The sequence below is a fragment of the Guillardia theta genome (assembly GCF_000315625.1).
Source record: "Guillardia theta CCMP2712 unplaced genomic scaffold GUITHscaffold_2, whole genome shotgun sequence".
Lineage (NCBI taxonomy): Eukaryota > Cryptophyceae > Pyrenomonadales > Geminigeraceae > Guillardia > Guillardia theta.
In genome coordinates this window covers 501,343-520,471 of record NW_005434672.1, presented here as the reverse complement: position 1 = coordinate 520,471, position 19,129 = coordinate 501,343, and the positions used below count along the sequence as shown (strand labels likewise).

At 54.3% G+C, this 19,129-nt stretch overlaps 6 protein-coding genes across 6 annotated transcripts; 4 read left to right on the top strand and 2 right to left on the bottom strand.

Moving 5' to 3' along the window:
- Window positions 1–1,374: 1,374 nt before the first annotated feature.
- Window positions 1,375–3,151, top strand: UroD/HemA (plastid Uroporphyrinogen decarboxylase; the record flags this gene model as incomplete). Its single annotated transcript, XM_005842038.1, has 10 exons — window positions 1,375–1,410; window positions 1,489–1,917; window positions 1,963–2,061; window positions 2,110–2,199; window positions 2,246–2,368; window positions 2,420–2,491; window positions 2,544–2,570; window positions 2,624–2,713; window positions 2,765–2,863; window positions 2,917–3,151. 10 exons carry the CDS (start codon window positions 1,375–1,377, stop codon window positions 2,983–2,985), a joined length of 1,134 nt encoding a protein of 377 aa, XP_005842095.1. The 3' UTR covers window positions 2,986–3,151.
- A 174-nt stretch (window positions 3,152–3,325) lies between these two features.
- GUITHDRAFT_131838 (hypothetical protein) lies at window positions 3,326–3,867 on the bottom strand (the record flags this gene model as incomplete). The annotated part of the gene is made up of 2 exons (XM_005841767.1): window positions 3,326–3,368; window positions 3,434–3,867. 2 exons carry the CDS (start codon window positions 3,865–3,867, stop codon window positions 3,326–3,328), a joined length of 477 nt encoding a protein of 158 aa, XP_005841824.1.
- Window positions 3,868–7,129: 3,262 nt separating this feature from the next.
- On the top strand, window positions 7,130–8,447 carry GUITHDRAFT_91437 (hypothetical protein). Its single transcript, XM_005841766.1, has 8 exons — window positions 7,130–7,282; window positions 7,335–7,425; window positions 7,476–7,569; window positions 7,622–7,742; window positions 7,785–7,889; window positions 7,940–8,092; window positions 8,114–8,243; window positions 8,290–8,447. The coding sequence occupies exons 1-8, from the start codon at window positions 7,139–7,141 to the stop codon at window positions 8,352–8,354; spliced, it is 903 nt and encodes a 300-aa protein (XP_005841823.1). The 5' UTR covers window positions 7,130–7,138; the 3' UTR covers window positions 8,355–8,447.
- A 94-nt stretch (window positions 8,448–8,541) lies between these two features.
- GUITHDRAFT_99492 (hypothetical protein) lies at window positions 8,542–13,200 on the bottom strand (the record flags this gene model as incomplete). The annotated part of the gene is made up of 25 exons (XM_005841765.1): window positions 8,542–8,614; window positions 8,658–8,768; window positions 8,817–8,915; window positions 9,147–9,330; window positions 9,962–10,033; window positions 10,086–10,180; window positions 10,228–10,289; window positions 10,341–10,424; window positions 10,471–10,521; window positions 10,567–10,614; window positions 10,668–10,685; window positions 10,741–10,809; window positions 10,863–10,904; window positions 10,952–11,062; window positions 11,110–11,181; window positions 11,524–11,598; window positions 11,702–11,858; window positions 11,910–11,956; window positions 12,009–12,098; window positions 12,152–12,291; window positions 12,344–12,409; window positions 12,462–12,541; window positions 12,590–12,659; window positions 12,712–12,787; window positions 12,982–13,200. 25 exons carry the CDS (start codon window positions 13,198–13,200, stop codon window positions 8,542–8,544), a joined length of 2,211 nt encoding a protein of 736 aa, XP_005841822.1.
- A 2,316-nt stretch (window positions 13,201–15,516) lies between these two features.
- Window positions 15,517–16,138, top strand: GUITHDRAFT_53075 (hypothetical protein; the record flags this gene model as incomplete). Its single annotated transcript, XM_005841764.1, has 3 exons — window positions 15,517–15,622; window positions 15,797–15,945; window positions 16,061–16,138. Coding segments are annotated over 3 exons (333 nt in total), but the record flags the coding sequence as incomplete, so codon positions are not given.
- Window positions 16,139–18,079: 1,941 nt separating this feature from the next.
- Window positions 18,080–18,915, top strand: GUITHDRAFT_99490 (hypothetical protein; the record flags this gene model as incomplete). The annotated part of the gene is made up of 5 exons (XM_005841763.1): window positions 18,080–18,415; window positions 18,480–18,551; window positions 18,615–18,708; window positions 18,757–18,806; window positions 18,853–18,915. The coding sequence occupies 5 exons, from the start codon at window positions 18,080–18,082 to the stop codon at window positions 18,913–18,915; spliced, it is 615 nt and encodes a 204-aa protein (XP_005841820.1).
- Window positions 18,916–19,129: the final 214 nt, after the last annotated feature.

Sequence of the window (19,129 nt, the reverse complement as noted above, 5' to 3'; positions counted from 1 at the left end):
TGCAGTGGAACGTGCATGTGTGTATACTATACATCTTTCTAGGCATATTCAGACCCTCGAGATAAACTAAACTCCTGCCTGCTGTATCGTGGCTCCCTCAGCAGTCACTGAGTGCCTTGCGCTCTGAGTCTCATACTAACCCCCCCCCCCTCTCCCTTTGTCCTTCACTCCTCCGACATTTCGCTTATCAGCAGCTATCTATCCTCTCTCCTTGAACCTCTAACATCCATTCTCTTCTTCATTGCATGATCCCGGGGCTCCAACTTCAACATCACTGAAAATTCTCTCTCACCGTCACTTCTCAGTCTCTCCTCCCTCCCCTCATTCTGCTGTGAGTCTTCCTACTTCTATCTTCTCCCTCCTCTCAGGCTTCTCATTTCCTCCTCTCCCTCCTCCTCTCCCCTGCCGCAACTCCCTGTGGGCCAGCGGCTTGCCGCCGCATGTCAAAAACCGACGGCCAATCGCAAGGGGGCGGGGGTGGGGGTGGACTTGATCTCCGGGATTAGTTTATAGTGACACCACGGTAGCGTGAGGCGGGTCAACTTTCTCGGCACTGAGAGAGGGTGGGGTGGTCCCTGGCAGTGGGTCAGGCGGGTCGCCCTGTCTTTACCGAGTTACCGTACCGTACCGTGACTCAGTGACTAGCCTAGTAGGCGCCCGGCCGGGCGGCGCCGGGCCGCCGCCGGGGGGCCCGGCCCCGGGCGCGCGGGGCCAAGTTGCCCCGGCGGCGACTCGTGACTGGCACTCGCAGTCACCCCGCGGCCGCCGGGCCGCGGGACTCGGAGCCTCGGACCGGGCCGCCGCCCCGTGACTCTCAACTTAGGCTTCAAAGCACTGCCCGCGACCGTCACGTGACGGACTGCACTGCCGCTGATTGAAGCGGGGCCGGCCCGGCGGCCGGGCCGGGCGCCGTCGGATCGGACCGTGACTCCGGGTGCGGCCACGCCGTGACGGGAGTCACTGGCAGTCGGACTCGGATACCGTGCCGTGTCCTCGGGCGGCGGCGGCCCGGCCGGGCCGGGCCGGGAGACGGTCCGTTGCCGGGCCGGCCGCCGGGCCGGGCCCGGCACTGACTCAGTGACGGACTCCGGTGACCGCCCGGGCCCGGGCCAGCCTCGGCAACTTGAAGCCGCTAATCATAGTACTGCGGCATCAGCGGCTGGCACCGCCGGACTCGTGTGACCGTCACGGCGATGGTCCGAGTCTGCGGCGCGGCGCGGCCCCACTGGCCCGGCCGGGCCGGGCAGTGAGGCCCGCCGGCCGGGCCCGCCGGTAGTCAGCCGGTAATTCGCTCAGCTAATTGGATTCCGGGTTTCAAAGAACCTAATTACCTGGTTAGAGTCGCTTGCGGCTATAAGTTGTAAGGTCCCTGCCATGGCGGCCGCCTGGACTGCAGCGGCGCTGCTGTCCGTCTGCGCCCTCCAGGCTGAGGCCTTTGCTCCTTCCTCGTCCTCATCCTTGCTGATGAGACAGATCGCCTCCTCCCAGAAGGCCTCCAGGGCAGGCCTTAAGCTGAAGATGCAGGCCTCGGATCACGACATCCTTTTAAGAGTTGCTCGTGGGGAGGAGGCAAACCGCGCGCCAGTGTGGCTCATGAGGCAGGCAGGGCGATACATGAAGGCGTTCAGAGAGTACAGTGACAAGTATCCCTTCAGACAGCGATCAGAGACGCCAGAGATTGCCATCGAGCTCTCCTTGCAGCCGTGGAAGGCCTTCGGCACAGATGGCGTCATCATGTTCTCTGACATCCTCACGCCGCTTCCTTCCATGGGCATCGAGTTCGATGTCGTCAAGGGATCTGGTCCTGTCATCTTCGACCCAATCCGCTCCATGGATCAGATCAAGAGCTTGAAGCCAATCGACGACCCTGACGCCAGTGTGCCCTTCCTCCGAGAGATCCTCCAGTCCCTGAGAAAGGTCAGCATCGAGTAGGGTGAAGAGGGACTGACCAGCTGTGTGTAGGAGACGGATGGAAAGACCACGCTGCTAGGGTTTGTTGGCTCTCCTTTCACCTTGGCGGCGTACTCGGTGGAAGGCAAGGCGGACAAGAACTGTTTCCAGGTGCCTTAGAGTTGTGTCAAGTTTCAGAATCTCTAACAGAAAACTCAGACCAAGAAGATGATGTACAATCAGCCTGAGATCTTGCATGCCTTCTTGGACCACATTGCTGAGAACATTGCTGCGTATGCCATCCATCAGGTCTAGCTGTAAAACGTGCTCCGACATGCTGACTAAGAGTGACAAGATCGATTGCGGCGCACAAGTTCTTCAAGTCTTTGAGTCCTGGGCCCATCACCTCAGCCCTGAGGACTTCCTGATCTTCGGGAAGCCCTACGCGGACAAGGCTATCTCTCTCATCAAGCAGAAGGCATGCGAAATTGGTGGAACTAGAAATCGTTGGCTGATTGCCAGTTTACAGCACCCCAACGTTCCCATCATCTACTTCGCCAATGGAGGATCATCATACCTTGAACTTCAGCGCGACATGAAGGTGAGGAAATGTTGTTCCTTTCAAGACCAAAATATTGATAATGAACAACTAGGCCGACATGATCTGCGTCGACTGGAAGGCATTGCACACGAGCACAGCGACTTGAAGCTTTACTGATGTTCTAATCCACAGATTGACATGGCGACTGCAAGAAAGACGCTGGGAGACAAGCCCATCTCCGGCAACGTCGATCCCCTCATCCTCATGGGGAAAGAGTCCAAGGTTGCTTGGCATGGCTTGGAGTTGCTCCTGCTGATTCTTCCTCCTTCACAGATTCGCGAGGCTGTCAGAGACTGTGTCCACAAGGCACGAGGGGTCCCTCATATCCTCAACCTGGGTCATGGAGTCATCCAGCCGACCCCAGAATCTGCTGTGAGCTTGCACATCTCATCCCGCTTCTTCAGCACTAACGGCAAACCACACAGGTTGCCGCCTTTGTTGATGAGGCTAAGAAGATCAATTTTGCCCAAACCAAGGAGCCAGTGTCAATCTAGACTCGTCTTCTTGACTGTAACCTTTCCTCCTACATCCGTTGCTCAACGATCAGCGATCTGCTTTAAGATTGTGTTTTCTCCCTGTTGTATGCTTTATCCTTGTAAACAGAGCAAGGCACAAACACGGTCTTCTTCAGAATGATAATGAACGAGGCTGGCTAATATGATTCAACTTGGAGTTTACGTAACAAGTAATCCTGTGTGAGCTTTGATACGAGAAAGTTGTTTGACAGCAATCCATCCATATCTCAACACTTTTCTAGTCCAAGGTGTACAGTCCTGATCCATCACACCCTTGTCTGCTCTCTCATGCTCATCTGACCGATTGCCATGCATGCCTTCACCCGACCCAGCCCTTGGATCCGAAATATATCTGGCAGGACCTGCAACCACACAGATTCACACCTAAGACGATGAGAACAGAGGCATGAAGCAACATGGGGGCTACCTTAGGATCGCCCTGAGATTCTCGACTTCATTCTGCAGGAGATGCTCAGGGTTCGAAGCAAACTCGTTGCTCCTCATCATATCTATCATCTTGCTGTGAGCTCTGGCGCCCGCTCCTTCTCCTTTGACGGTTGGTTGGATGGATCTTTCCAGGGCAGAGATCCTTTTGCGTATCAGCGTTTGATTCGAAAGCGCGCAGTCGGGAAGGCTGATGGCATCAAACGAGATGACATGCTTGTTTTGATCGCCGTCGTACGAATCCTCGTCGAGGCTGCTGATATCGATGTGGACATGTCTCTGAGTCGACATCTTGCGGAAGAAGAAGTGGAGCAAGGAGAACGAGGAGGAGACGGCAAGAATCAGAATAAAGAAGACATAGTTCCTTAGCTTCCTGCTCACCCTCCGAACTCGTCTAGCAAGGGCGCCCGAAGCCATCCTGACTGACTCGACGTGTAGCTTCGACAAGGGCAACTCAGGGCGATGGATCCTCAGGTCTCTACAACTTGACAGAGACAGGTTCTTCACTGGTCCTCCCTCCCTCCTTCAGCTCCCATCATGCCATCACGTCTTTCGGACTGGGAAGCAGTACTGCCATGATAGCGCTGCACGGTGACGGCATGCCCCGATGTTTCGGTGGCGGCGCCCGGGGCCCACCGGGCCTGTCCGGTGAAGTCACTGAGAAGTGCCCCCTAAGGGGAGTGACGGGTCAAAACCGTTGAGAAAACGGCTGACACAAAACGGTCAGCCAGCTGACTCTTTGGAGCCCAAAATGTTTTAAAATTAAATACGTTTTATAGTTTACTCAAGTCAAGTACAGTTGGAGGTAACTCCATCGATTATATCATTTTTATGTTAAAAACAATTTTGAACGTGACACCCCACCCACCCCCACATGAAAACGCGGCCGAGTCCATCCACCCCTGTCCCTCTCCAGTGATCTCCACACCCCTATCAGGAAGGAATACTACCCCTCAACCACCAACCTGTTCCTTTAAATGCTCTTTGTGTGCTCAATCGCAGAGGGGTAGGTGGACCCATCCTTCACCATGCACCCCTACCCCTAGTGGAGAGCTTGAATTACCCCACCCTCCTAATTTACACGCACAGTATGACTCGATCTCGTATCCTTGTTTACTACCCCTTTCACCCCTACCCCCCCTACCCTCCTAGTTAGCACCCCTTCTTGTCGGCCGCACACCTCGAGATCCAAAGAAGGCGAAACCTTCACCACGGGGAGACAGTGTAACGGATTGTAACGATCTCATGTTGCCCACATTATGTAGGACCAGGTTGTATGTGATAAGAATGTTCATATGACCTTGCTATGACCCCCCTCCTACGGTGAGCTACCTTAAAAATCCTTGTGAGATTTGCTAGGACCGACCTCAATGTACCCTAGGGTAAGTAGGACCAATTGAAGAGAACTATGACCTCTCTAGGACCATCATACCTCCCGCTAGGAGGCCCTAGAACCTTGTGCAGCAGGAAAAAAGGTTGGGGCCAGTCCGCGTCGTCAGGACAGTGAAGTAGAAGAGGTGGAGGACCCGTACAGCAGGGAGACGAGGGGAGAGCAGGTGGAGGAGGATACTCTCCTTGCCGAAGAGTCATACCTGCAGGAGAAGGTGGCTAGTTTCATTCTCCGCCTCATCTCAGTAGAGGGTCCGTCATATTCCTTCATTCCTTGATTCTTGCTTCACGGAGACCTCGTTGATCAAGCGGCACACTGAAGGTCGACCCCCCGATTCCTCTAGCTGTGAGACTGCCAATTGGAGCTCGAGAGGAAGCACTTCGTAGACTTCTAGCAGTCAAGGGAGCGCATATCACAGGGGGTCGGTGAAGGAGGTTCTCAATTGATGATCTTTGCTTGAGCTGTAGGATAAGCTCAGCAATCCAAGCAAAACCTTGAGTTGGACATATTCATGCACTGCTTCCTGTTGTAAGATGCCGTCGCTTGAAACCGAGACTCTTATCCTCGAAGACTGCCACCTCAAGGCGCTCGATGCCGTCCCTCTTTGCGTCACTATCACTGATTACAGTGAACCTCCTAAGAATATATGGGCCAACGCCAGCTACTTGAGCACTGTTGGCGTGAGCTTTGATGCTTTCGTGTCACAGGTGATTCAGCTCCTAGGTAGAGTCTTGGTTGCTGAGCGGTGTTGAGCAGGATGTCTTGTCAAGGCTTGATGCTGAAGAGAAGGAGAGATGGAAAGCCAGATATCAAAAAGTACAAGTTGAACGTCAGATGGTGATTTATCTCGAGAAAAGATGAACTGCACTCACTCGGGCTTTTCCAGTTGATCGAAAAAGACATTGTTCCTGCTGGGAAAGAGAACATCTCTGTGGAAGCCATCTACGGACCTGCGTCTGTGAAGAGGATCGCGAAGGACGGACAAGCAGGAGAGACCATTGAGTGTGTCATGACCGTCAGATGGCCGCTGGACATCCGACGGCAGCTCGAAGAAAACACCAAGTACATGACGTCACTCCTTGAGTGCTCGCCCTACCCCTTGTGCTTCTTCACGTTCGATGGGCACTTGATCACGTGCAATCCAGCCGCGGTTGGCGTGTTCGGCAAGACGATCTGGCTTCAAAGTGACATATTTGGGATGAGTGAGCGTGAGAGGCGGGGCCTGAATGACCAAGTTCCTGCAATCTCGAGCTCGGGCTCGTTCAGTATCGAACGCACAGAGCGGAGAACAGCGTATGAGAACATGATGGAGGCTTTGTCCGAAGAAGGTTCCAGCTATGAGGTGTGCGAGCTGAAGCTTGTCAGGTCCGCGTCTGAGCCGATGTTTGGTAGGTTGACCTACCGATCAAGCGTGAAAATGAGGATGGGACGAGCGAACTATGGTACTGTCGTATCTTCGCGCAACGGCAGAAGGACCCCTTCACTGGTGGATTGCTCCGATCGAGAGTCTTTTGCCTTCGTAACTGTTGGCTCGTGCAGGAGAACCTATCATTATGATTTCACACCAGGATGTGACCAACTTGCGCAAAGTTGAATGTGAGCTCGGGCGCCTTGAGATGTCAGAGCACACCCGGCAGCATATTGTCAAGCAGCACGACAGGTGATTGCCGATCAAGAGACTTGTATGATGAGTTGAATGCAACGTTGACAGTGATGTGGCCGGCTCTCTGATGGTGCTGCTGGGAGAAGACTGGAACTTCCTATATGATGGAGGTATGGGATAGCAGCCGCTGCCCTTGATTTCATGATCGTAGCGAATATCTCCGCATTTATTTTGTTCAATACGCTTTTCTGCCTAGCTTGTGACATTTCCATTGTTCAATCTGGCCTCTCTACGTTGTTCTCGATGTGACACAAAGGACGCGAAGGTACTATGTCAGATGCAAGATCTGACGGTGAAGGCGACGGTATGCAAACATTCTTTTGTTCTCATATCTTGATTTGTTTTGAAGGCGATGGAACTCCGAGGTCCTTGGAGAGCACTGTCTCAGCCAACTCAGCGGGGTTGAGCTCGAAGCCTATGCAGCTCCAGGGACTTCGTGCATGTCTTGAAAGGGCTGACGATTGGGACTTCAACGTATTCACTTTGAAATAAGGGATTCTTCTCCTGATGACTGTATTTCAGGTGTTTGACCTCGAGCGCGAAGCTGATGGGCTTCCGTTGCAAGTAAGTGAACAGCTTCTTGTTTGCAGTGTTGTCACATTCTTTCTCGTCAGGTTCTCTGCTGGCACGTTTTCATGAAGCACAACCTGATCGAAGAATTCCACCTTGACCAAGTGAAATTTGTCAACTTCCTCCGGACGATCGAGAGTGGACACTCAGACAACCCTTATCACAATGCGACACACGTTGCTGACGTCGTTCAGTCAATGCATTGCCTGGTCAGTTCCACTTTCTGCCTCAATCTCCGTGCGGAAATGACCGTTGGTGTAGCTTGTGAAAGGCGGCGTAGGAAAATTTGTAGGCAAACTTGAGATACTTGCTGGACTTCTGGCAAGTTGCATCCATGACTTCGAGCATCGAGGTGAGGACAAGGAGGGAGTCGTTGAGCGTTTCCTCTGAGCCCGATGGCAGGATTCAACAATGACTTCCTGGTCAAGACGCAAGATGACTGGGCGATAGACAGCAACGACAAGTCGCCCAATGAAAGTCATCACCTCTCTTCTAGGTTTGACCCATGGCTCCGTTGAATCTTGATGCTCATGTCAAATCCCCTCCAGTTTCCGAATCCTCCGGCAACCAGAGTGTAATTTCCTCCACCAAATGCCGCAAGCTCAACAGGCGCACCTGAGAAAGCTGGTCATCGACATGGTCATGGCCACTGACATGGGCGAGCACATGGTGACGCTGGCCGGTCTTTTACACCCCTCAAGCGTGTGGCAGGCGATTGTCTCGAAACTCAAATCAGATCTGCAGAAACGACTCGAAAACCCTGATGATGACATCGGGAGTGACCCGCCCGATGCGCTCAAGACCCTCATCTTGCAGGTGCTTGCCGCCCGCCTGTCCTCGGAGCATCTCTGACTTCTCCTGCTCAGGGCGCCATCAAAGTTGCGGACATTGGGCATCTGTACGCGGACCACGAGGTTCACATCCAGTGGTCGGAGCGACTGGAAGAGGAGATGTGGCGACAGGGAGACGTCGAGAAGCAGCGGGAGATGAAGGCAGAGCGTGCAGATCAGGAGCGATGGGTGTGCTGACTTGTTGAGCAGATCTCCTTCCTCATGGACCGAGAGAAACCCGGAGTGACCAAGTCTCAGCCTGGGTTCGTAGACTTTGTTGTCCGCCCGCTCTTCGACACCTGGTGTGCTTGCTTCCCCGAGAGCAAAGTCTTGCTCGAACGTGAGCCTCGCCCCTCTCCCTCTCCCCTCGTGCTGATGCACTGCAGGAATCGACCGCAACTACGAATATTGGAAATCCAAAGAGAAGGAGCATCATGACAACAAGGCCTGAAGTCCTATCCTCTAAGGATATTCACAGACGTGCCGCATGCTTGGATGGTGTATATGCAGGGGAAGGAGTATTCTTTAAAGACAAGTTCATGCGGCTTGCACCAACATGACCTCACATACAAATCAAGAACGGAGCTGAGAAGACAGCAGGGAGCGATGTCTCTGTCGTAGATCTACATCGGCGTCGCTCACTTGCATCCAAGCCGGCGGGTGGCCCACATGCTGTGGCCCGTGGCATCCGTCTCATCGTCTCCATCCCACCTGCGCCCTTGTCAGCTCCAGCAACCCCACGAGCAGACCTCACTGGAAGTTGTCAGCGTAGGACTTCTGCTCAATCATGTCCTCGGTCATGACAGTCTCTTCCTCGACTGTGTAGTCGACATTGTGCTCCTCGCAGTACCGGACCGCTTGTTCCCTGCAAACACGTTGAGAGGCAGTTCAACCAATGGACCTCAGCACGCACTTGGTGTCGAACTTGAGCTGGTACACGAGCTGAGCAAGAGGATCTCGTCCTGAGGTCCAGCCCATGAGGGGGTTCGCCCATTTCTCCTTGACGTCAAACCTGGGCACGACCATTCTCGTCAACTATCTGCCATGCGCCAGCGGCGAACACAAGGACGGGAGGATGACGAGTTTGGGTGGTGAGAGGCAGATTGTTGAGGATGAGACACAGAAGAAGGTTCCCCGATGGAAACAAAAGTATGAATCAGTCGTTGAGTTCACGAATAATGAAGAGCAAAAGGGAGGGCGGTTGCACAAAGATGCATCAACGCAAATGGCAGTGAAATCTTACACCAATCTCCATCCATAGTGCAATCCAGGTCCGTTCATGTGCACAGGTCTGGTCTCTTTCATCACCCTGACTGTCCTGCCCTTCCAGAGCTGCGGGTCGATGCCGGAAATGGCATACACGTAGCCATCTGAGTGCTTACCGCGCTGGACAGCACAGTTCAACTTCTGGCGAGCGATGGCAGTTGCTGGGACGATGCACTTCGCGCATGCAGCAGAAGGAGTGAGATGAGTAGAGAAGCTACGAGAGAAGGAGGAGGAGGAGGAGGAGGAGGAGGAGAAGGAGGAGGCAGCCAAGCGCACGGCGCTTGTTCGCTGAAGGAGGCGGCGAAGCATCGCGGAAATGCGGCGAAGGTTAAAATTGTTTTTCAAACTGTACCATAATTCTGCTGATTGAACGGAACAGAATGAAACAATACAATCAACATACAGTACTGGCAGAATTTTCTGTACTATGAATTGTTTTAATTAATACCATTGTTTAGATACCTATTTTAAGAAAGGGCCTATCCTGAACAAAAGTACAAAACTAAAACAATTTAAGTAACAATATTGCGAATATAGGAGGTAGTTTAGTAGCTAGTATGTAATTTATTTCCTTTACAGTAGTAAGAATATTGTATGTCTCGTACACATTTCTTTATTTGAGGTTTTAAAGACAGTCGAGCTCATCCCCCCTTCCCCCCCTCCCCCCAAGCTACAACTTGTGCCCCTGCTTCCTTCATGCCCTCTGGTCCAGCGAGTGCGTGTCGGGGTTGTAGAGGAAGGGAAGCCTGCGGTCGCGCCCCCGATGCTCTCGGAGAGCGTGCAGAGGCTGACCGGTCACCACGTCGATGTAGATGGCGAAGCAATGCTTGAGCGTCCATAGTTGGTAGATGAGGAGGCGAGAAGCTGAAACATCGTGTTACCTTTCTCACACACACTGCAGGCAAGCTCGTCTCACCAGGGCAGCCAGCAGCCGCAGCTTCAGCAGCTGCATGAGTGTTGAGCTCCTCTTCGATGCTCCGCAGAGCGTTGTCCGTCGCTTCGCCATTTTTCCTTGAACGAGACATTCAGACTGTGCCCGGCAAGAAATGTCAACCCACCTAGCAGCATCGACAACAGCAAGCGCGTTCGGATCCACGCTAGTGAGAGAGAAGGAGGGTGCCTGGGAACAAAGCGAGTGAGGAGAAGAAGGAGCGATGGCTGGTCATCTCACAGTCTTCCTCGCCCCTTCCTGAAGCATCTTCAAGGTAAAGGATGGCGCTTTCTTGGGATAGCCGCGGGGCAGCTCGATCTCCGCCTGCAGAACCGTCATCCGATCAGCATGGCAGGCGCGCTCCTCTCACCAGCGCCTGCCACTCGCCCTTCTTGACAGTGAGCTGGAAAAATCTGTGCTCCTGCGCAACGATGAGCGACGAGGACTAGAGGGAGGAGCGAGAGACCTTGCGGGAGATGTTGCGGTCCTCCTTTTCGGTTGTGTGGTAGACCTCCTGCATCACAATCATCAGGAATTGAAGTGATCATTTCAACTGTCTGCCCCTACATCTTCTGCTGCGTCAGCCTGAAGAACAAGCGTCATTTCTAGAGTCCAACTCATCCTTCCACCCGCTCCTCACCTGAGACGGCATCACTTCTCCTTCTTCGTTGACCCCCTCGAGCACCATCTTCTCGGGCTCCTTCTCCTCCTGCCGACCCAGTCAGCCTCTACACCTCCCCCGCTTCAGGAACGAGCCCGCACCTCATCGTTCTCCGCAAAGTTCTCCAAGAACTCGGATGTCACCTGGATGAGACGCATGACTGCAAGGACAGGGCTACTTCCGCACAGACCTCCTTCCAGCCATGCAGTACAGCCCCTGAACCAGTAAGAGCTTCGCAACCAGGAACTTTTGGCAGCTCCTTGGTGTTCATCTTGGAAAGTTCTTGCATCATCTGTTTCACCTGTCGCTCTGGTGTGATCATGGCGGCTTCTGCTTCGTCTGACGCACCTGAGTCCACACCAAACATCGCTCGCGCAAGGCTTTCACGAGCTTGGAGAATGTGATCCCTGAGTCTCGGAGCTGTGAAATCTAGTCAGGAGAGATCGCCAGCAGCTCAGCTCTGTCTTGCCATTGGCGCCTTGATGTTGCTCGCGTCTCCCGAGTCTCTTGCAGGGAAGGTCATGCAGCCCACGGTCTGGAGGAGGACGAGATGGTCATCAGTCAGCAGAGGATAGAACGAAACAGGGTCCGAGTCTTGCCTGCGCCCACTTGTAAGGACGTCCAGGACTGTTGGTGTCGTTGAACGCGCGAGGGCGTCGAGTATTTATGTTAATGTACAAATAGTCGTTTGCCACCAGGGGAGAAAAAATTCCCGACTGAAAGCTGTGTAAGCCAAGAAGGAAAACAGTCTGATAGAGTTACATCATTCGGGAAGAGATCTTGAAGAAAAGAAGGCTCTTTCTCCTTAGAGCTGAGCTCGTGCTGGACGACTACGATCTGTTGTGACAACGTGAGGAGATAGGGATTCTAGGTTCGGGGTAGACAAGAGCATAACGCTGAAGACGCCATCATACAAAAGGGGGAAATTAAGGTTCGCAACCTGTAGTTTTGTCAAGTAGGAGAAGGTGAGAGTGATCGTTGGAGCAGTCGATGGTGGATCTTCGGGTTGCGGAGGGATCTTAAGCTTCAAGAACAATGGATGCGGCTTTGTCAAAGATTCCTCTTCATCTTCCTCCATGTCCTTGTTCTTCCTCTTCCTGCAACAAATTGGTGTCAGCCGCTGACGCCTCGCATCAAGGCGGAATGACCTTCTTTTCTTTGCGTCTGCTCCAGGTGTCGGAGGGACAGCAGTTGCCTGCACGCATGGTCAAAAGAAAGCATTCACTCTCAGACGAGACTTGTCTCACTTGTGCTTTCATGAAAGTTTGTGCCTCCGTTATGTCGCCCTCGATGCTCACTGCCACGTCTTCTCCGAAAGCGACTTCGTACGAGTGAGCCTTGCAAACAAGCACGTCACAGGTCATGGAAGGACACAAGGTGCTAGAGCTACCTGATAGTAGATCGAGTAAAGGGGGCTAGGGAGCAAAGACGCAGTGGCTGCCAACTCCGAATGCAGGGAGGGGAGAGGAGCAGACTTTGAGAACTCCTTCCTCACGGGCTCCGCTGCATTGTAGATGGCATCGAGATGAGCTGAGTCATAGATCAGTATCACAATACGAGATTCAACTGGATTTCAGATAACCTTGCAGCCCGTCGAGAAACTTCCTCTGTGATGTGAGCTTGCCCTCGTACAGCTGCTTGCGGAGTTCTTGCAAGTGGCACGTTAGTTGCATTCAAGGTTTGTGGCACGAGAGATCAACCTTGCTGTTTCAAGGACTTGATCATCGCTTCTCTCTGCTTGTGCTCCTTGTTCAGACGATTCAGCTCATACTCGTGCGATCTGGTATCCGTGTCAAAAACGCTCCCCAACAGCGAGCGAGGGGAGTACCCGCGCGGGCCTCCACGCTCCTCTGGGGTTGTCATACTCTCATACTCTTCTTCAGGAATCAAGTCATCAACTGTAGATCCAAGTCAGACTGGAAAGCAGGTGGAGAGGGGCAGGTGTCCTACCAACGTGGCCCTTGTAGTTCAAGCATAACTGCAGCTCTCTGCTGAGGTGAATCTTCTGGTATTGCAAGTTTTGAAGCTGGCATGCATGTCAGACAAGAGATCTCTTGATACCCACAGCATGCCATCAAACACAGGTTTGACACCCCCTTCCCTACAGGGATCCTGCACCCCCCAACTGTGTTCCACACCGACGCCATGAACAAAACACGGCAAAAAAGGGAAGGGGGCGGATGAACTGCATGCTCTCCTCGGCATGCAGAAGGACCTTACCTGCTGGCTGACTTGATCCGTCTTATTCCTCTCCGCCTCGGCCGCGCACAGCATGCTGTCCGCAGCCTCGTGCGCGTCTCTGTTCGCCTTCCGCACCTCGGCCATCTTCACCACGCACATCTTTGCCGCCTCCTTCAGGCCCGGGCTGGACTTGCCTGTCTTCAGCCTCTCCCCCACCAGCTCCCCCACCAGCCCCCGCAGCTCCTTGGTCGTCCGCATGAACCGCTCGAGTTCCTTCACCTGCCCCGCCATCGCTGCTTCCGCTCTGCCGTTACGATTGTAACCGACGTTGATGAATTATTTAGTTAACTGTGCTACTGTCCTGCCGCGGCCCGGCGGCCGTCGCCGCTGGGCCGGGGCAGAAAAAGTAGATTAGCTCTTTTAGTTTCCCGGGTTTCAACGGTCGACCATGGCGGTCGGAGGAGCAAGAGTATACAAGGTGAAGAAAGGACGTGACGAACGCAAAAACATCAGCAGTAACAACAAGTCGCGTCATCATCAACATCAACATCAACATCAACAACCGTAGCATCATCGTCATCAGTAGGCAGGCATCCGTATCAGGTGCATGAAACAGCGGTGATGTTGGACCCAAAGTTGTGGAAGTCAGGGGCGTTCCTCAAGGCCGGAAACCTCGGCGATTGTTTCCTGCTGGAGGGAAGGGCAGGGTCTCGACGGCCGCTGCTTGTGCTGACATCCGATGGTCTCTACGACTCAGTAGAGAACAACGAGGATGTGAAGCTTGTTAGGGAGGCGTTGCGTAGCGGGGAGAGAGTCCTCTTCGACAAGACGCTGCTGGACGCCGCGCGGACTGTACAGAAAGATCCTTACGCAGATCTCATACGGCCAAAGGATAGGAGCGTGAGGGTGAAGACATTGGAAGAGATCAAGGAGCTGGCGAGAAAGAACGCAACGAAAGAGGTGGAGGCGACAACGGTGCGAGGAACCATCGTTCGGACATACGTCTTGATCAACAAGCGAGAGACGCGCAAAGATCTGTCTGACACGATCTACCATGAGCAGAGGAGGGGAAAAGTCGATGTCCGGATCATGTGCGAGGTGAGAGCATGCAGCCATTGCCTCGTCCTGATCCTTCACAATGCAGGTGGATGTCGACCCAAAGACTTGTCGTCCGACCGTCGGCAGCGCCATGCCGTTTCCTCCCTCCAAGTTGCAGCTCGAGCTCAAGGATCTGGTCCCTGTGACCGAAGCTCATCGCAAGCAGTTCGTGGATGCAGCCCGTCAGATTGTGCGATGAGCTGAAAGAGATTTCCATGCTCCCCCATGACTCCGCGCAGGCTTCCAAGGGAATCTCTGCCTGGACCCGCGCGCAGGTTCAGGCCATGTCGCTGCACAAGCACTTGTCGATCCTCTCGTGCGTTGAGAGAGGAGAGGAGAGAAGAGCGCAGGGTGGCTGACCTATGATGGATCAGAGCTGTCCGGCATGGCGACAAGCATGCTCTCCGGTCGTCCTTGTTTGCGGCCGGGCATGACGTCAACATCCTGATGAAGGAGGGGGTGTCTCTCCTCGGAGAGGCCTGCAGACTGAACGGACCTCAGGGTGACGCATCCCCAACACTCTGCTCTCACTCTCTCCCAAACCTTCCTCTTTCCTCCTCTTCCTGTATCCCTGCTCCTGGGATCCTTCTTCCCTCCCGCTGCCCCCTACTTCGTAGCTGCTTGCTGTTGGACTCTTCCTTCGTTCACTCTAAGACCTGCGCTCTCTCCCTCCTCCTGTCCTATGACCTCACTCCTCTTGCAGGCCTCGACTGCTGCAGGCTCCTCCTTGACGCCAAGGCTAATGTCGAACTCCCCGAGGGCCCCGTCTTCCTCCTCCACGCGGCTCCTCCATCCATGTCTCCCTACCTGCGCATGAGTCGCTTCATTTCTCGATTGAAGATGCGCATGCGGCCACTCCACAGCGCCGCCATGGTCGGCAACATCGCCTGTGTGAAGATGCTGCTGGACGCCGGGGCTCAGATCCTGTCAGTTGACTCACCCATCAGCCCTCTCAATGCGGAGCCGAGTACCAAGAAGGGCGAACAACCTACGAGGAGGAGGAGGAGGAGGAGATATGAGGAGGAGGAGGAGGAGGAGGAGAAGGAGTCTTCCAAGGGGAGGAAGAGTCTAGGGTGGACTGCGATCGAGATCGCATGCTGCTGCGGCCAGTGGGAGACGCTGCTCTTCCTCCTCCTCGCCCTGAAGCCCTCGAAGGGCAAGAAGCTAGAGCTACAGACTCCCGCGAGCTTGCAAGCCCCTCATGCACTGCAGCTAAGGAGCTGCAGGCCCTCGTCGTCGTACGCCAGGATGAGACACGGGGAGGAGGAAGGGGTCTTGGCTTCTTCCACGCTCGTCCAGCCTCACCGCCATCCCTTGCAGAGCAGGTGATGTTCGTTAGCTCTCCATTGAGAGAGCCCTGTGTCTTGCTCCTCTCCCACTTATCTCTTCCTACGCAGCTTCTCTTCGCAGTGGCATCGTGATCGCCTCGCCGACGACTTGGACATCATGCAGGTCTACCCTCGACAAGACGCCGGAGGGAGGAACTTGCTGCACATCGCCGTCCTGTCGGGCAGGAACGACATGGTAGAGAGCATGCTCGCTCACAAGGCCTGGCCGATGCTGCAGCTCAAGGATGCCAACGGTCAGACGCCCATCGTCTACGCTGCTCGCTCTTCAAACGCCCAGCTGTTTCAGTTCTGTGTTGCTGAGCTCAACAAGCGAGTGAAGAGCAAGGAGGTCGCTGCTTCCGACTGGCGCTCGCTCTTGTCCTCTGGCTCCCCTCCCAAGCTTGTGAAGGAGGAGGAGCAGCATCAAGACTGGACGCTTCTGCACCATGCAGCTCTTGAGGGATCCGCTGAGACTGTTGAGGCCATCCTCTCCACCGATGTCAACCCGAACGCGCAGGATGCTCACGGTTTATCTGCTCTCCACCTCGCTGTCTTTCGGCAACCGGAACAGACCAAGGTCTCGCTGACCCCCCTGTGCCCCTCTCCAATCCCATCCACCTCTGCCTCCTCCCCCCTCCCCTTCCTGCCTCCTCACTTCGTCTCTTTCCCTCTCCTCACCTTCTTGTTTCCAGGTGATCGATCTGCTCGTCAACTTCTCTGCAGACATCAATGCCAAGGACAAGAAGGGTCGTTCGCCGCTGCACGTCGCAACGTTCCTCGGCTCCTTCCATGCCATCTCACGGATTCTCTTCGCTCCTCGCCTGCTGATTGACGTGAAACGCTAGCTCGACTCTCCTCCTCCTCCTCATTTCACCTCAGGCGCAAGACTCAAGGGGGTATACCGCACTCATGATCGCTGTGGAGGACGGGGACAGTGAGCTTGCTTCGTACCTGATGAATGCAGGTAATGACCCTCTGTGTCCTCCATTTCCTTGCCTTCCTCTTCCTACTCCTCCGACTTCGATCTCCTCTCCAGCATCTCCTTCCCCCTGCTTGACCTTCGCTTCACTGGCACCTGCCATCCCACCATTGCCTTCTCCTCTCAACCTCAGACCCTCTGGGCAGGAGCTTTCGCGTCCTCGAGCTCGGGCAGGAACGCGCTTTCCCTGGCTGTGAAGAGCAAGGACGAAGGTTGCTGGAGCTAGAGGAGAGGGGCTTCTGACCCTGCTGCAGACATGCTCGGCCAGGTCCTCGTGCAGCAGTGGAGCGGTCTTAGTGCCCGTCCTCTCTCTGCTGCCGTCCGGCCTCAGACTGGAGCGCCTCTGATCCCTCGCCCCGCGTGTAAGCCTCGTCCTCCTCCTCCCTCTCCGTATGTCAGTCTCACTCCTTCCTCCTCAGCGGTGTTCCAGCAGGCTCCCACTCTGCCGCGTATGAAGGGGAAGAAAGCTACGGGCTACTGCTTGTAGGAGCAGCATGACAACCTGAAGTGCTCTGAGCGAGTCACCTCTTGGTGGAGGGGAGGGAGGCAGGGAGGGAACGAAGGTCGAGGGAGAAGTGGTGGTTGGGGGGGGGGGGGGGGAGGAAGCCTTGAAGGGTGTCAGTGAGGTCGGGACTAGCATGTGGAGAAGTTGATTGAAATGTTCGGTGGCGCTCGGCATCTGCTGCTTATTGCCAAGTTCTGTGCCGCAGTGAGTCGCGAGAGTCACTGAGAGTCCGAGTGGACTCCGGGAACCGCCGTGACTCGGGGCCCTTCAAGTACCGTACGGTACGGCACGGTGATCGGACAGTGAGAACTTGAGGCTCACCAGGGCCCCGCCGGTATCAGGGCCGGGCTGGCCGCCAGTGGGCGCCCTGGCAGTGGGCCCGGCCCGGCGGCCCGCTACGTCGGAGCGATCGGACTCCGGGATTGAGCAGACTGGCCCGCCTCACATCTGGTGTTCCCAGCAAAGAGAGCACCCCCAGGAACCCGAACAATACTTCAAAGATGGGTGGGGGTTAAGTACCCTACCATGCTAAGACCCAACTATATTTAATATCCATCACCCACGTTTCTGGAATCAGATATCAAACCCAGGGGTCCAAGTCATACCCCACCCACCCTGGAGTACCACTGCAACCCTCCGACAAAAATAATGGCCTCGTTCGCATTCATCAACCATGCATGTAGACTCTGACAAAGACACCATGGCAGGAGCTGAGAATAGCGAGACCATGTTCTCCTCCTCTCCTCATCTTGAAGAGAGCATGTTGTCCTCCTCTCCTCATCTTGAAGAGAGCATGTTGTCCTCCTCTCCTCATCTTGAAGAGAGCATGTTGTCCTCCTCTCCTCTCCTTGACTTGTCGCTCCTCTCTGTACAGGCATCACAATCACCTTTCAACTCGCCTTCCTTTTGTTACTCCTGCACTCTTGGATATTTCCAGCATCTTGCCAATTGAATCCTCGTTTTTATCGTTGGCGCGATGAGGCACTCATGCTAGTAAAAGGTGCACGATCAAAGACAAGTGTGTGACCAACAAGTTGGTGTAAATTGATATTAACGAAGCTGCTCCATTTGCATGTAAACATGTACAAATAAGGAATGTTGAAAACTGTTGTTGGTGGAAATTACATGAACAGTCTAGAATGTGAGCTCATGGGCTAACAGACATTTGACTTGTGTTCTGCTTCTACGATTGTGCTGTTTAACTTCTGAAGAGCTTGTCTGCAGGTCATGGAAGATCTTGAAAAGAATTTCAGCAAGCTGTCATGCAGCACTGTTGAAACCACTATATCTGAAGCTCCTGCTGAAAGAGGCGCTGAAGCAAGACCTCAACACGCAGATGGAGGGGCATCAGCAGAGGTCCAGGTGGCCCAGCCTGTAGAAAGAATCATGCTCTTGGTCTTCTGTGGCATCCCAGGGTCCGGCAAGACTACATTGGCGGACAGATTGAGGCAGAACGGATGGGTTATCATCTCGCAGGACACGCTTGGAAGCCGCGAAGCATGCATTGATGCAGCAGCAGCAGCCCTTGGGGATAAGAGGAGAGTAGCGATCGACAGGACGAATGTATTCTTGGATTGCTGATCCGTTGGAAACATCGGCTAGAGGCCGGAGTTTGACATCGATGCAGATAGATGAATATCAACGAGCGCACTGGATTCGACTAGGGAAGCAACGAGGACTCTCAAGGCAACAAATCGCGGTGAAGTGTCACATGGAGCCCACACTGTCTGCGCTTGATCAGCGAAATGACACCCTAGAACAGGTTATGCTGTTTCAAGCTCACCCTGACGTCTGCTGTGATCGCGTCATGTCGCGACGGGGCCACCCGACTCTCGGCCCGAACAAGAAGAGCCTGGGTAGCCTTTCTTAGTGCACGCTTGCAGCTCTTAACAAGCCATCGGCAGGTATCGTACGGAAATTTGCGCAAAGCTTTCAGCAGCCAAGGGAGGAAGAGGTCGAGTTGCCTTTCAACCTTGACGTGACAGCTGAGGTCTCAGCAGGGATTCGGCAAGATGTTTGTGTGCCGCGATGCTCTCCGACAGACTTTCCCTGCTCTCATGTAAATTAGCGAAACTGTCCTTGACGCTGCCTAAAACTTAGCGATCTTATCCATCCAAGTGATTTCGTCTCACACGGTTACCGGGTGATGCTAGGGATTACCTTCCACGTGACTGGAATGCACCATCATGGCCAACTACAGAGCTGGTGGACTTCCGATTCATGGCTGACAGCCTCGGACCTCTCTCGTGATTCGAGTCGTTTACTTGCCAGCACCCC

Excerpts from the sequence above, each read along its gene's own strand:
- GUITHDRAFT_91437 (XM_005841766.1), top strand. The coding sequence starts at position 7,139 with ATGAAGCACAACCTGATCGAAGAATTCCACCTTGACCAAGTGAAATTT. Across the intron at positions 7,743-7,784 it reads CTGACATGGGCGAGCACATG|GCGATTGTCTCGAAACTCAA; the intron begins GTGACGCTGGCC and ends AGCGTGTGGCAG. Across the intron at positions 7,890-7,939 it reads TCAAGACCCTCATCTTGCAG|GGCGCCATCAAAGTTGCGGA; the intron begins GTGCTTGCCGCC and ends TCTCCTGCTCAG.